The sequence below is a fragment of the Canis lupus genome, chromosome 7 (assembly GCF_011100685.1).
Source record: "Canis lupus familiaris isolate Mischka breed German Shepherd chromosome 7, alternate assembly UU_Cfam_GSD_1.0, whole genome shotgun sequence".
Classification (NCBI taxonomy): Eukaryota; Metazoa; Chordata; class Mammalia; order Carnivora; family Canidae; genus Canis; species Canis lupus.
Window position 1 is genome coordinate 69,922,458 of NC_049228.1, and position 15,189 is coordinate 69,937,646.

General features: G+C 39.6%; 1 protein-coding gene across 2 annotated transcripts; it reads left to right on the top strand.

Moving 5' to 3' along the window:
• The first annotated feature begins 524 nt into the window (after nucleotides 1-524).
• On the top strand, nucleotides 525-11,699 carry LOC607207 (myosin regulatory light polypeptide 9). Of its 2 annotated transcripts, none has more exons than XM_038543726.1 (4): nucleotides 525-775; nucleotides 6,643-6,841; nucleotides 7,304-7,465; nucleotides 11,124-11,625. In XM_038543726.1, the coding sequence occupies exons 2-4, from the start codon at nucleotides 6,658-6,660 to the stop codon at nucleotides 11,294-11,296; spliced, it is 519 nt and encodes a 172-aa protein (XP_038399654.1). In that variant the 5' UTR covers nucleotides 525-775; nucleotides 6,643-6,657; the 3' UTR covers nucleotides 11,297-11,625. The 2 variants fall into 2 exon arrangements, with proteins under 2 accessions (XP_038399654.1, XP_038399653.1); XM_038543725.1 differs by lacking the exon at nucleotides 525-775 and adding an exon at nucleotides 5,562-5,578 and having other exon boundaries at nucleotides 11,124-11,699.
• Nucleotides 11,700-15,189: the final 3,490 nt, after the last annotated feature.

Below are 15,189 nucleotides of genomic sequence, written 5' to 3' on the forward strand. Positions count from 1 at the left end.
GAAGTCCGTCTGGGCCAAAAAGATAGTGGCCGCTTGGCTGAGGGCCCCGAAGACTTCCGAAGTTCCGCTGCAGGGTGGAAGGGCTGGGACTCTTCAAGCCGACCGTACAGGACGCACAGATAACACCTCGGGCCCCAAGGCCTCACGGGGAGAGACGCAGACTCGGGATGGGCGGGGGCGGGGGGCGAGGGGAGGGGGGAGGGGTGGGGAGCCCCGCGCGCAGGCGCACCTCCGCCGGCTGCCCGGGCCCGCACCCGGGAGCGGCGTGGGGGCGGGTCACGTGGGCCGCGCAGCCCTCTCCGCGATGTCCCTACAAGGACTTGGGCTAGCGGGCCCCGCCCCTGGCCGTGCCCTGGAATGTGCGGGGAGGCCGACCAACGGGACGGGCTCACCCATTTTCCAACGGGAAAGGGGGGGGAAGAGAAGCTTTACGTTGAAAGAGGAGGTATAAAAAGACGGAAACTCAGCCCAACCATTACACGAACGGACCGTTACACACTCTTGTCTATTCTGAGTCGCCCGCTTTATACCCCTTCCCGTGCACTCGTTCAAAACTGCACCCCCCAAGCACAGTGGCGGCTCCCCCGCCCGTCGCCCCTCTACTAAGCCAGGCCCACTCCGTCGGCCGACAATGGTGACTGGGCTTCCTTCCGGCTTGCTGAGCGGAGGCCGGAAGTGCTGGCTTTAGGGGCTCCGGCGGTAGAGGGGACTTGGTGGCCGCAGCCAGGGCAGCCGGGGGGTCACCGAAGCGCTCCGATTCTCGCGGCTGTGCAGGGTGAGTGGCGCTTGCCGTCCGGCGCGTGAGGCCCACCCCGGGGACGCGTCTCCGCGGGGCGTCTGGGGGCGGGGGGCGGCGGCGGCCCCCGGCGGCCGGAGCGCACCTGGGCAGGTGTACTGGCGCGTTCCCGGGATGCGAGCCCAGGGGCCAGCTCCCGCATCGAGGCCACGCCCGGAAGTCCCGAGGCGCGAACCTTGTCCCTTTGCCCAAACTTGGAGCTCGGGGAGTAGGACTTAGCTCGCTGGCGCCGCGATCTTCGCGAGCAGCCGGGCCTGTGAAACCCGAGCCCCGCCGCGCTGACTCCTGCACTATGTTTAGTTTCTAACGTAAACTTGCCCGATTCAAGAGAGTTTGCGCAAAATACGAAGCCCAGCGTCCACCCCCTCACCCCCCCCCACATGCTGCAGCTGTTATTGCAGCTGTGTAGCTACGTTTAGTAGGAATAACCAACTCAAATTAGCAATTTTCTCAGCTCAGCATCCATTTCCATAATTAGAACTTTTTTAAAAGTGGTATTTGTCAAAGAAGGGTTGATTGAGGGTGTAGATCGCGCACCTTGAGAAAACTCCAAAATACAACACCATGTTCTTTTTGGGTGGAGACTTTGGGTCGGGTCATTTTTCCAGAATATTTCCTTTTATTTATTTATTTTTATTTTTATTTTTATAATATTTCCTTTTAAAGTCGGTGAGTGGGTGTATGAAAGAGTATACCATTTCTTAACAGAACTTTGGAACAGAAGTAGGGGTTCAGTTGAGATTTTAACTTAAATGCAAAATGCTTTATATATCAAAGTGAAGGAAGTGAGTATTTCTTAAAGTTACTACTATTTGTTTACTACTGGAAGACTTTGATAAAACTTTTCCATTTTCAACAGTGAGGCTTGATGTGATGGTCAGTGAGCCCTGACAACTAATTGCCTTTGTCAAGTGCTAAGAACTCTTTGGGTGTGGCAGTCAGAGATCTAATCCTACCTCCAACCGGAAGCTTGCATAGAAAATGAAGACCTAAAAAAAAAAAAAAAGAAAAGAAAAAAGAAAATGAAGACTTGGTTCATTTGAAAAGGAAGCACCAACCTGAAAATGTATTTTTAAAAAACTGGCTGGCACCAAAAAATCACATATGCTTAGCTTGAGGATAAAGTACATTGATTAAATGAAACAGCAGATTTGGTACAGATACTACATGCTGTCACACTACGAAGTGTTTTCTTTTTTTCTTTTAAGTAGGCTCCAGGCACACGGTGGAATCCATGGAGGGGCTTGAACTCAAGACCCTGAAATTGAAACCTGAGCTGAAATCAAGAGTCAGACATTTAACTGACTGAGCCACCCAGGCAACCCCACTAAGAATTGTTTCCTAAGATGGAAGTTTTTCCTTAAAGAATATGTCATATTTCCTATTTATTATCAGTTTGAGTGTCATTCCTGTAGGAAAAAAAAAATCTCTAGATTATTTTACATTTATTACCACTTTATAAATGTTAGATTCTAGGGCAGCCCAGGTGGCTCAGCGTTTAGCGCCTCCTTCAGCCCAGGGCATGATCCTGGAGACCCTGGATGGAGTCCCACATCAGGCTCCCTGCTTGGAGCCTGCTTCTCCCTTGCCTATGTCTCTGCCACTCTCTGTCTCTCATGAATAAGTAAATAAAATCTTTTTTAAAAAAATAAATAAGTGTTAGATTCTAGGATTTGTCCTAGAGCAATTTAATGTACTATTAGTATGTATGGATTGATCTTATTTTATAAATGAAACCATAGACTCTAGAGAGGCTGAAAACTCTTCCGGTTACCCTTTGATGTACGGGACAAATCTCTTTAAGGATCTTTATTTTTCTTCTACCAATTAATCTAGTGTAACATCTTCCTTACATGATTTGTAGCCTTCCTTTTGTCATAATCCTGATTTGAGTATCTTCCTATTTGGTCAACTAAAACACACATAAATTCATTGCTACCAACACTTACCTCCCCTGATTTAAAACAAAGTTATACTCCTCTAGATCTGAAAACTGAATCTTCTTGATCACCACTGATGGTGTTTTCGTTCACTTTCTTGTGCACCTGAAATCCTTTCATATTTCACGAACGCTTGCTCTGCATGTTTCCCTGCTCTAAAGTTTTATACAACAAATAATGCCTTCACACCAAGGATCTTTCATTAAGTACTTGAAAAATAGACTCGGGGCTCTAACTTAGGATGAGTGAGAGTCCTCATAACTTGAAAATCTTAGATGCCTATATCTTCCCATACTACATAAAGAATATTTATATTGATGCATGAAATATTTTCAATGCTTTTTACCTTAGCTTTCTAAACTTCTATGAGAGTTGTGCATTTGCTGAAGGCTTGTTACATGTGGAGAGTTACAGTCTTACTTGTTTGAGGAAAGTAAAAGTGGGTAACAAACTAGAATCATAGCAAAGAGGACAATGACAGTATCGTAAGTGACCTGTTCTTTGGGATCATAGCACTGTCCCAGATTTGGTTCTGTCTACATCATTTATTCCACCCATACTTTGAGTTTGGTAGGAAAAAGTAAACCACACTTGACTTATTTTAGAACAACTTACTGTGAAGCTGAACTGCCTATTGCTGGAAGGCTCCTGGTCTCTGGTGGGAGATAAACTCATAAACAAAAACACCACCTCCTTGAAAAAGTAAAGGGCTGGGTACTAACTTGCCTAACATTATACTACTAGTTTTTGGTAGAATTAATTACCTTAATTTGTTTGAATTAAGACTAACATCTGAATCTCTTAATTCTAAGGTTATCTTCTAGCTGCTATATGATACAGGGTTTTTCAAGGTCTTCCCCCACCTTCTCTATTTTAGAAACAAAGATCTTTTCTCACCTCACAGTATTTTATAATCATGTACCACCTTTATTTTTCATTATTGTCACACATGTTTTAACTTGAGAATCCTACTTCAGGAATGAAAACTATGACTCATTTCATAAGTTTAACCACTCATTTCTTCATAGTTGCTTCCCCACCTATATGTTAAACTTCTTGAAGATAGAACTCTTGCCTTACTTTTTTTTTTTTTTTAAGATTTTATTTATTCATAAGAGAGGTAGAGACATAGAAAGAGGGTAAAGCAGGCTCCCTGCAAGGAGGTTGATAATGGGGCTCGATCCCAGGACCCCAGGACCACTACCCAAGCTGAAGGCAGTGCTCAACTGCTGAGCCACCCAGGCATCCCACATTTCTTAATTTTTAAGTAGTATTTAACACTAGTAACATTCGATGTAATTAACTGATCATATTAATGATTGATGATTATTGATTGAGTTAAAGAAAAGCTCTATGTAAAAAAAAAGCTCTATGTGAGACCACTGTCAGTGCTGACCAAAAAAAAAAAAAAACCTTTATAACTTTTACAAACTATTTTACAAGGAATACAGATATAAATAATGCATGATTAAAAGAAGAACTAATGGCAAATACTTTAAAATTCAAATGTATGTATAAAACTTTATAGCTCAAACTGTTTTTAAAAGCTACCTAGAGGACTCCTACCAAATTAATATGAGGTTTTATAGATTTAAAAATGTGTCAACCATTTAACCTATAATTCTCATCAGTTTCTTTGTTCTTAAAATAACTGACATTCCTGCCTCATGAGGGGAAGACAGTGTTGTCAAACAAAACAGAATATTTTTAAAGACATACTTTGGTTTGCAAACACATGCATGCCTAAAATATTAAAGAAAGGTGGACTGGTAAATATGCGCCACTCACTGGGTCTCAGCCACTCACCCCAAGTCCTGGAGTACAGTTAAGAGATGGAGGAATAATATACACTATATCTCTTTGTAGTTTTTAAAAAGACATTGGGGGGGATTAAAAATTAAAACAATTTTTAAAAATATAAGTACATTTAGGGGACACCTGGGTCGCTCAGGGGTTGAGCGTCTGCCTTTGGCTCGGGTCATGATCCTGGGGTCCTGGGATTAAGTTCCACATGGGGCTTCTCTCGGGGAGCCTGCTTCTCCCTCTGCCTGGGTCTCTGCCTCTCCGTGTCTCTCATGAATAAATAAAATAAAATAAATAAAAGTACACTCAGAATAGAGGGAAAAATTACAGCACTATTTAGGGTTTTTTTTTTTTTTTCAGCTCTAGTTTAGGTAATAATGGTATTTACTGCCCCCAAAAGATGTTGCAAAAATGAAAATATGCATTCAAGAATGGTGCAGATAAGTTATGACAGGCAGCCTCACAAATTATGATTAAAGGAAACTTGGAAATTAGGGAGGAGTGTATATCATAACTTGTGTGTTGTGTAGGGTATATCTTACCAACAGCACATTCCAGTGTATCACCAAGTGCTATATTGGATGGCCTGGAATTTGTGACTCTCCTTTGTGGAATTTCCTACTAAAATCTGAGAGCAACTTAGCTTTAAAAAAAATCTGAGGCAGAGCTTTTCTAATTATTTCTATAATTGAATTTAGTCTGGGTGATGTGGTCTAATCAAGAGAAGAATGTAAGAAATAACTTTAAGCTCATAGGAAGCATTGTATTCTAAGGTCACTTTGCAGTGCCTAAATCTAGGTAGTGCTTCATTCTTTGCAGTCCACAGATTTATTTTTAGAGCAAGGGCATAGTGTTTTGCTACATCATAGCTAAATGTTGTTTTCAGAACGTAAGCTTTAAAATTGTTACCCTGGTCAGAGAGTGAAATCAGTAGTGCCTATTTTAGGCCTGCTTGGAAGAATATAACTCAATACAGTGACCTAGTCTTGCTGGTTAGAGATTTTGCAGACTACCATCGCCACTTCAGCTCAGAAGGATGGTACGGTAAAATTTTATTGTCTGATGACTATGGGGTTTTTAACTCCAAACAAATTTTTATATTCTTTTAAAGATTGAGTTTTGAGAGTTAAATTGCCTTTTCATTTTAGGTGTTAAGCATTCTTTTTACTTTTATCTTAAATTTTACAGGGATAAATTTAGATTATTAGAGAGCAAGGTAATTTCTATAGCTCTTAAAATGTTTGCTAAAACTTAAAAAAAAAAAACTAAATAACTTTAAGAACTGTTGTCCTATATGATTTTTGTCTATAGAGCACTCAGTCACCTCAAGTGATTTAGCTTGGATCTGTGCAAGAAATTGGTTTGAATAGAGTGGAAGTAAAAAATCAGAGGTGAATTTGTAGTTTTTATACTCTTCAGTTAGTAGTTCAACAAATATGTTTCTTAAACTACTTTGATTCCAGAAGTGAGGGTATAATAAAAATGGTTAGTTGCAAGTGGAAGAATGCTATTTGATAGTGGAGATTAGGAGATGAAGACCTCCTCATTCCATCAATGAGTCTTCCTTCCTGCTTTCTGTCCACCTTAGAATGAGGACAGCTAGTTTAGGCTAGAGCTGCAGGGTAGACTTGTTGAAGATTGAATTAGTATTCCCCAGTACTACCAATAGCACTGAAGTATAGGACAAGTACTATATCCCAGGGTACCTACATTTTTTTTGTTTCTTGTATTCTTTATATTGTTATTAAACCAGTAGATTTGGTTACCAGTACCTTATCTGGCTATCCAGCAGCATGGGGGGCATCCAATTTTGTTGATACGCTCTGAGCTTTGAATTTATGTTGGTTTTAGTTTGGAATTTGAAGTTAGCGATGGACTGTTGATTAGGTGACACAACTGCTAAGGATGAGTGAACTCAAAGCATGAGTCTGGTTTTTCTCTTTGTAGTTTGGTTTTATAAGTAATAGTTTTGATTAGTTGAATGAGATTTTTTTTGTCAAGTGATACTACTCTGGTGAGTAGTTTTTAGTTCCATCTCTAAGTAGCTCAGATAAGTTAAGAAGTTTGATTCAATTTACTTTTTTTTCCCCCCTTCCTAATTAGGATTTAACCGCCACCATGTCAAGCAAAAGGGCAAAGACCAAGACCACCAAGAAGCGCCCCCAGCGCGCAACATCCAATGTATTTGCCATGTTTGACCAGTCACAGATTCAGGAGTTCAAAGAGGCCTTCAACATGATTGATCAGAACAGAGATGGTTTCATTGACAAGGAAGATTTGCATGATATGCTTGCCTCCCTAGGTAATGATCAGTTTTAATATTAAAGCTAAATGGAATTTCTGTATTGCCTGTGAAGCCAATCTAATGACGTTATAGTTTACCAAGGTTCAAAGTCTGAACAGTGTTTCCCAAAGTTTCTTTGGACCACCTGCAAATTTCCGGCCAGGTCTTACAATTGGGCTAAGGGCCAGCATATTATATGTGTGTGTGTGTGCTGTAAACAGTGATATTGATTATGAGAGCAGTAGTATGCCTCCTTACATTCCAGGGGAATAGCATACAATCTCTAGACTCTTAATACAGGCCTTATTCATTGAGAAGACTTTTTCCTGAATAGTTTTGCTATTGCGAATACAAATAGCAAACTGTATAAATGATAATTTCTCTTGTCAAAATGTTTACTGTGATGAATACTTTGTGCATTTTGTGATGTAATCAAACTTATGACTCTCCTTTTTTTTTTTTTTTTTTTTTTTTTTTTAGGGAAAAATCCAACTGATGAGTATCTGGATGCCATGATGAATGAGGCTCCTGGGCCCATAAATTTTACCATGTTTCTCACGATGTTTGGTGAAAAGTTAAATGGCACAGATCCGGAAGATGTCATCAGAAATGCTTTTGCTTGCTTTGATGAAGAAGCAACTGGTAAGTCTGAGGTAACCTTTAATTACCAAGTGATTTAATTTTTAGTTGGGGTAACTAAACATATAATAACTTAAAATATGATGACATAACACCCTCAGGTTTATACCATACCTGTTTTTTTGGACAGGCTTTTCCTGTGGCATGTTAATCATTCATTTTACTGCCTCTTCCCTTAAATATTTGATTTACAATTTAATAGGCGTATTTGGAACTTCTCGAGGAAACTTCTGTTACCCTTTTACTAGAATAGCTCTATGAGGGTTAGGTTCTCAGTCATTATGTTGAATGAATAACTTTTACCAGAGCAATCTTGTATGAAGTATGTGAATGTGATCCCATTACAGTCCTGTATTTGTTTATCAGGTACCTCTCAGCCCTTAGATTGTTTAAACCTTTTGCTCTAGAATCAGGCTCCCTGATTTCATATGCCTGTTCTGTGTGACGACTGTGCGATTTTGGGCAAGTTACTTAACTTCTCTAAGCCTCTGTTTTTGTACTTAGAAAGTGGGCAATAATATTACCTACCTCATAGGGTACTTGTGAGGATTAAATGAGGAAGTGAGATAATTTATTTAAAGTGCTTAGCATACTGCTGGCATAGAGTTAACTCTCAAAAAAACAAAACAAAACAAAACAAAACAAAAAAACCATAAGTTAACTATAGAAATGCTTGAACAGGAGCAGCCCTGGTGGCTTAGTGGTTTAGTGCCACCTTTGGCCTGGGGTGTGATCCTGGAGACCCAGGATTGGGTCCCACATCGGGCTCCCTGCATGGGGCCTACTTCTCCCTCTGCCCGTGTCTCTGTATCTCTCATGAATAAATAAAATCTTTAAAAAATAATAAAAAAAGAAAGAAATGCTTGAACCTTTGGCAAGGGACAGACACATAAAGGAATAACACACATGGCACGTTTTTTGAGAAGGAAGGCACACGCTTTAGTTACATATTACTTGAACTACTTTATTTTACCTTAGAGAGGGAAAGGGAGAATCTCAAGCAAGCTCCATACCCAGTGCAGAGCCAGCTACAGGGCCAGTCCCATAACCCCGATATCATGATTTGAGCCAAAATCAAGTGTTGGACGCTTAACCAACTGAGTCACCCAGGTGCCCCTACTTGAACTATTTTAAATAGTCCAAGCACAGGCTGCTATTGGAGACATAGTCTCCATACACAGTATGGCCTTATTAGGCCTCTTTAGGTATACCATCCTTGACTCTTGTATCCTCTTTCTAACCTCCTTCCAAGCTCTTCTATACATTGTTGTCCTAATTTACCTCCACCATTGCTGCTCTGTGCCTTCCTTATCATATTACCTTGTCTTCTTTAAAACTGCAATTTTTAACAGTTTTACCTGGAAGAGATATGGGGTATGGGGAGGGAAAGGCAGAGGAAGTTTACTCTTTGTTCCCTCCTAATGGCACTTCTGTATTGATTAAGCTTTTTTTTACTGTGACCGTTATTTCTTTTCTTAGTGGAAGGGAATAAAGCCATAAAAGAGTAAAATGTCTTATCCATCCTTCAAGCTCATCTCAATGATCACATTCTTTATAGAGCCTTACCTGTGTTTTTATACTATTTTCTCCTGGTCCCAGGAAAACTTGAAGCCTCTCCTTTCTTTCCACATCTAAGTATTTTATTCTCTCTCTCCTGGCACATACTCTTTTGACCTTCTATTTTAGTTATGTACTTATTGCCAATCATCACAGTCTCCTCACATGCAGAGCAATGGTTCTGTGTCTTCAACAGCATTATGTTCTCATCTTTGTTACCCCTTTTAGCACCTACCACAACTCCTTGCACATAGTCAATAATAGGTTCATGTGATGGTTGAATGACTTGGCTGGAGATAAGGATTTATTTCTACAAGATAGAAGTCTGACATTTGAGATTGTTAGACAGAGAGGCAGAGACACAGGCAGAGGGAGAAGCAGGCTCAATGGAGGGAGCCCGATGCGAGACTCTGTTCTGGGACTCCAGGATCACGCCCTGAACCAAAGACAGATCCTCAAGTGCTGAGCCACCCAGGCGTCCTCAGAAACATTTTTATTTTTTTTTATTTTTATTTTTTAAAAAATATATATTTTATTTATTCATGAGAGACCCAGAGAGAGAGAAAGAGAGGCAGAGACACAGGCAGAGGGAGAAGCAGGCTCCATGCAGGGAGCCCGATGCGGGACTCGATCCCAGAACCTTGGGGTCACGACCTGAGCCAAAGGCAGCCGCTCAACCGCTGAGCCACCCAGGCGTCCCTGAGAAACATTTTTTTTTTCCTGAGAAACATTTTTAAATGTAGAATTGAATTAGCAAAAACCCTGTTAGGTCTAGACTTTCTTTTGTGAACTGACCTTACACTTTAAACTCATTTTAGAGGAAATATATTGTCAATATTTTAGCTTAATTTCACTTACAAGAAAATTGTCAGATTTTTCTTTTTATTTTATGAATTTCAAAATCCCTGCATGGTCATTTATTAACTTTGTGTTAGTACACAAAGTTAGTGGTTCTCAATTGATGTGAATTACTTGGGGAGCCTTTTAAAAATATCAAAGCCATGGGGTGCCTGGCTGGAAAACGTGCGACTCTTGACCTCAGGGTCACGAGTTTGAGCCCATGTTGGGTGTAGAGATTACTTGAAAATAAATTCTTGAAAAAAAAAAACATCAATGCTGGATAAGAAATCAAAGGTGGCATCCGAGCTTTTTTTTAAGCTCCCTGAGTGATTTTGATGTATGATCAGATTTTATGAGAAACTTGATACCAAAAAAAAATTTTTTAAATTAAAAAATAAAAAGAAACTTGATATCACATATGCAGAGTCGAAAGCAGACTTTTTGAGTCACCATTCCATATCCCCAATTCCTCACCTGGTGTCTGCGACAGTTAATGCTCAAGTATATAATCGGTGTTTTTGCATACCCAGAGCCTATTTATATTTGTTATAAAATTTAAATTAGACTTGCAAAAAGGGAAAAATTTAAAATCTCATTGTACATTAAAAACAAAAACCCTAAAAACCAAAGTCAGATAAAGTGAAATACCTGAAGTAATATAACTTGTTAAAATGACCTCAGAGCACCTGGTTGGCTGAGTTGGTAGAGCATGTGACTCTTGATCTCAGGGTGTGAGTTCAACCCCACTTTGGGTGTGTAGAGATTACTTAGAATACTGAAAACAAAATACAAAAAAACTGGGCCTTAAGACTATAGTATTCTCTCCACTTAAGCACTTTATTGATGTTTATGTTGTGGTATTTCAGTGTTACTTGCTTATAGAATAAGTGTGACCAGGGATGCCCCACATTGGCCCTAGAGCTTATTTAAAACAATTTTTAAAAAAGACTAAATGTAACCACTCATGCTACTTTAAGGAACCATAAGGCTTAGCTTCCTTAATCATACTTTATTGTTGTTTAGGTATAGGTTTAGGCCCTATTATGAAGACTTGTGGAGGGAAGTTGATAGAGCAGAGCAGGATGATAGAGCTAAGCAGCTGTCTGCTGAGGCTGGATCAAGCATGTAGAGAGCCCATATTTCCTGTATTTGCATATTTATAGTTCTTAACGTAGAGAACTGTATGCTTGGTCAAGTGTAGATGTTCCTTGTAATTATTCCTCAGAGTAGTGTGTATTCTGATCCCCAGTTCTTTATTCCTTAGGCACCATCCAGGAAGATTACCTGAGAGAGCTGCTGACAACCATGGGAGACCGGTTTACAGATGAGGAGGTGGATGAGCTGTACAGGGAAGCACCTATCGACAAGAAGGGGAATTTCAATTACATTGAGTTCACGCGCATCCTTAAACACGGAGCAAAAGACAAAGATGACTGAAAAGATCTTCAAATTCCAGCCAAACGTTCCTTGTTGCCACTTTGGGTATTTCTGAGACTTTCTCTTAGAGTCTGTTGCATGCCCTTAGCTTTGCAGCTTTTGCCTTTCTTGTTGTATTTATTCTCAGCCATTTGGGGCACATGCATCTCTATAATCAGACTGGAAATGGGATTTTTTATGATTTTTCAGAATAGAAAATAGCGCAATTTAACTTACCAGCCCCCCTCCCCAAAATAACCGCAGTCTACACAGAGTCAGTATATTTTTTCAGAGAAAGTTATTCACTCAATTTTTTCTGAACCATAATTAAACTTTATGATAAAAACTTACTTGTACTTGTTTAAACTTCTTATTTACCAAAATGAGCTTTTGTTAGTTGCATCTTCCGAAGAAAGGTAGATGAGGGACGCCTGGGTGGTTCAGTGGTTGGGTGCCTGCCTTTGGCTCAGGGTGTGATCCTGGATGCCCAGGTTCAAGTCCTGCATTGGGCTCCTTATATGGAGCCTCCTTCTCCCTCTGCCTGTGTCTCTGCCCCTCTGTCTTTGTGTCTCTCATGAATAAATAAGTAAAATATTAAAAAAAAAAAAAAGGGTAGATGAGACACATCCTAGCAAAATATGTGTGGTGGTTACACCACTCCCTTACTCCTTCCAGTTTCCCTAACAATCCTTTCTCTACCATATATTCCTCCCCCTTCCAAAGAAATCCACTTTTAACTGCCTTAATCAGGTTTCCTGCACTTTGTCTTTCACTTTTAAAAATAATTCTCTATAGAATTTGCATGGACATGATAGTTTTGGTAGCTTTAAATCCTTAAGTTTAACATATCTGGCAACATCCTTCATCTATCCTAAGCTTGTGTGCATTACTTTATGTCATTTAAAATTAGAGCAGGCCACTGAGTGTAATTTTAATTTGTCCTAATTTTTTAAAACTATTTTAGCCCCAAAAGGTTCTATGAAATGCTTTTTACCAAAAAGACTTTTTTGTATTGTATTGCGAAATGCTGGAAGTACAATCCAGTATTTTTTTATTGAATGTAATTTCTTTTTAAATACAACAGTCCCTCTTGAAATACCATGTTTGTTTACGCAGAGATTCACCATGAGTCCATGTATGAATTTTGGACATTCCTGACTTGCCCACAATCAAAACAGCTGAAGCTACATGCCTGGGAAAGTGAGATCATTATTTCAATCCTAAAAATAACTTCTGCTATTTGCAGAAATGCAGGACTGTTTCAGAGTTAATCAGGAAGTGGTAGAGTTTCATTTGCTTTTAGGCTTCAAAAATTTTTCAAATGTTCATGAATTTAAAAAAGACCTTGAAACGCTGGGAGAAAAGGTTGGTTGAAGAGAGTTGATGGCCTACAAAGATGAGTAATTGACAATTACTCTAATAACTTTATGTTTTATGCTATTATTAACAAGACTATCCTTGAACAAAACCATTACCTCATTCAATAAACAATTACTGAATGCCTTCAAGGCAGCAGACCTTTGCACTCAACAGGATAGCTGAGCTAGATCCTTTAATTGTGGTGCAGCCAGCTTTACAGAGCAGAAGTAGAAAGACTAGAAACAAGACTGCTTCTGCCCCCTTCAAGATTAGAATCTTAGCACCTCCCTAACTCTGCCCTTTATGTGTTTTTGAATTTCATTCAGTGGGTTAAGCAAAATACTTGTCCAAGGCTCTTAGCCATGATGCCTAAAACCTGGTTTGTTGAATTTCCATTTCTACTGGAAACATGGTCACTGCTGTTTTTAACAAATTTTCAAATAACATTGTTTCCACTATAGAAACAAAGTGGTCTCATCTACTAAAATGAGCTCTTGCAGTATCCCCATTTTCAAATAACTGTTCAAAGAATCAGCTTCCATTAGGAAGTGAGTGGTCTCCCATGAATGAAATGTCTCCTAATATGGAACTAGCATTCTCCACATAGTAACTAGGTTTTATTTAAGCAAAGACGATTGCCAATAAAAAGCTAAAGCATCTACTCCCAGCAGTGGATTTGACTGAAAAACCAGTCTCCATGCAGAAGGTCCTATATTTCAGAAGTTCTCATGAAACCAGCATATGCGCATCCTTATCCATCTGCTATGATTATTATATGATCATTGGACTCCAGGGCCCAAATTTTACGCAATCAAGGAGCCTATGACTCAAGAGCAGAAATTGTTGAGTGCTACTGAGAAAAAAAGGAAAACCAAACTATATGAGATTAGAAAAATCATATTCTGAAAAGGAAAGGCAACCATTTCCTCTAAAATATGAATAGAGAAAGGACAAGAAGTAAAATACCTGGATTTAGGGACATGGAGAAAAGTTAGAAGAAAAATCAGAAGACTATAAAAAGGCTTGAAGAAGTGGAGCCACAATCAGTATTGTAGAAATCAAGTGAATAGTTTCGAGAATGAGGAGGTTAGTCAGTAGTATTAAATTGCAGAAAAGCTGAGTAAAGTTGAAATGGGGCCACTAGATTTGACACATCATTGGTCACCTTTGCTAGATCTATTAGATAGAGGTTTTATTTTTTTTTTTTTTTTAAGATTTTGAGAGAGCAAGAGAGAGAGAGCGCACAAGTAGGGGAGGGGCTGAGGGAGAAGCAGGTTCCTGCCAAGGAGGGGTCTTAAAGGATCTTGATGTGGGGCTGGATCCCAGGACCCTGAAATCATGACCTGAGCTGAAGGTAGATGCTTAACTGACTGAGCGACCCAGGTACCCCAAGGTAGAGTTTTGAACACAGGATCCAAATGGTGGACAGTGCCCAGGTTTAGGGATCAAGCCAATCTGCATTTTAATCCCATTTTTGCTACATAGCTTCATAGCCTTAAGTACGTTATTTAAATTCCCTGGACCTCTATTCATTTTTAAAATGGAAGTAATGATATTGGTTCATCATAGGAATATAATCTGTTAATACACAAAGCAGCACTTTTTTGTGACTAAGAGCAGTAAGGGATTTAGAGCCAGACTTGATTTAGTGAATTCCGCTACTTGGCTTTGTATCCTTGGGCAGGTCACTCTTAAGTGTCCATTTCACTACCTATATAACAGGGATGATAACCTCCAAGTTGTATTGTGAAAATCAGAGACACTAAAGCTAAATGGTCTGGCACACAGTAGGTATTCAAAAAGTTACTGCTCTGTTTACCAGTGAAGGGTCTGAAGTTGGCAATGAAGAGAAGCTTGAAGGGAAGGTAGGATCAAAGGGCTCAGATTCAGAGATTCAAGCCTGTTTGTAGACAGAGAGGAAAAAGACTAGAGGAAACAATCAGTGACACAAAATGAATCATGTCCAGGAGATAGGAAGGGATAGAACCTAGATCACATGTTGTAGGATTATCCTATTATCCTGGAGAAATAAAAATGGATACTGTTCCCTCTGAAAAGAGGGAAGGGTGGGTGATAGGAGTTAAATGGTAGTTGGAAATAAAAGGCTGAGGTTAAGAGAAAGGTCCATAGTTGTTTGATAGTAAATTAGCTCAAACTAGAATTTTATTATATTAGTGCTCACTTTGGCAGCACATATACTAGAATTGTATTATACTAAAGGGTTAATACGGATTGAATGAGAGTACAAAAAAAAGTCTTACCAGTTTCCTGGTACCAGCTACATGCTGAAATAATTTAGATTTCTAGAGTAGATCCAATATGTAGACCTGTTTGTATCTTCCTAGGTCTTCCTTAAGTGTACAATTTATTTCCCTGAAACTTGATTTTTTATTATCCTTGAAGGCATTACCAGAACTAATCCCACATGGAAGGCCCAGTTTTCCCAATGCTGCTTCTCCCATTTCCACTTGCTCTTGAATGTCCAAGTACCTGTATCCTTTTACCCTAGATTCTGTCTCCCTACTCAGGTAGTGTCCTAATGTCCTAAAATGTAT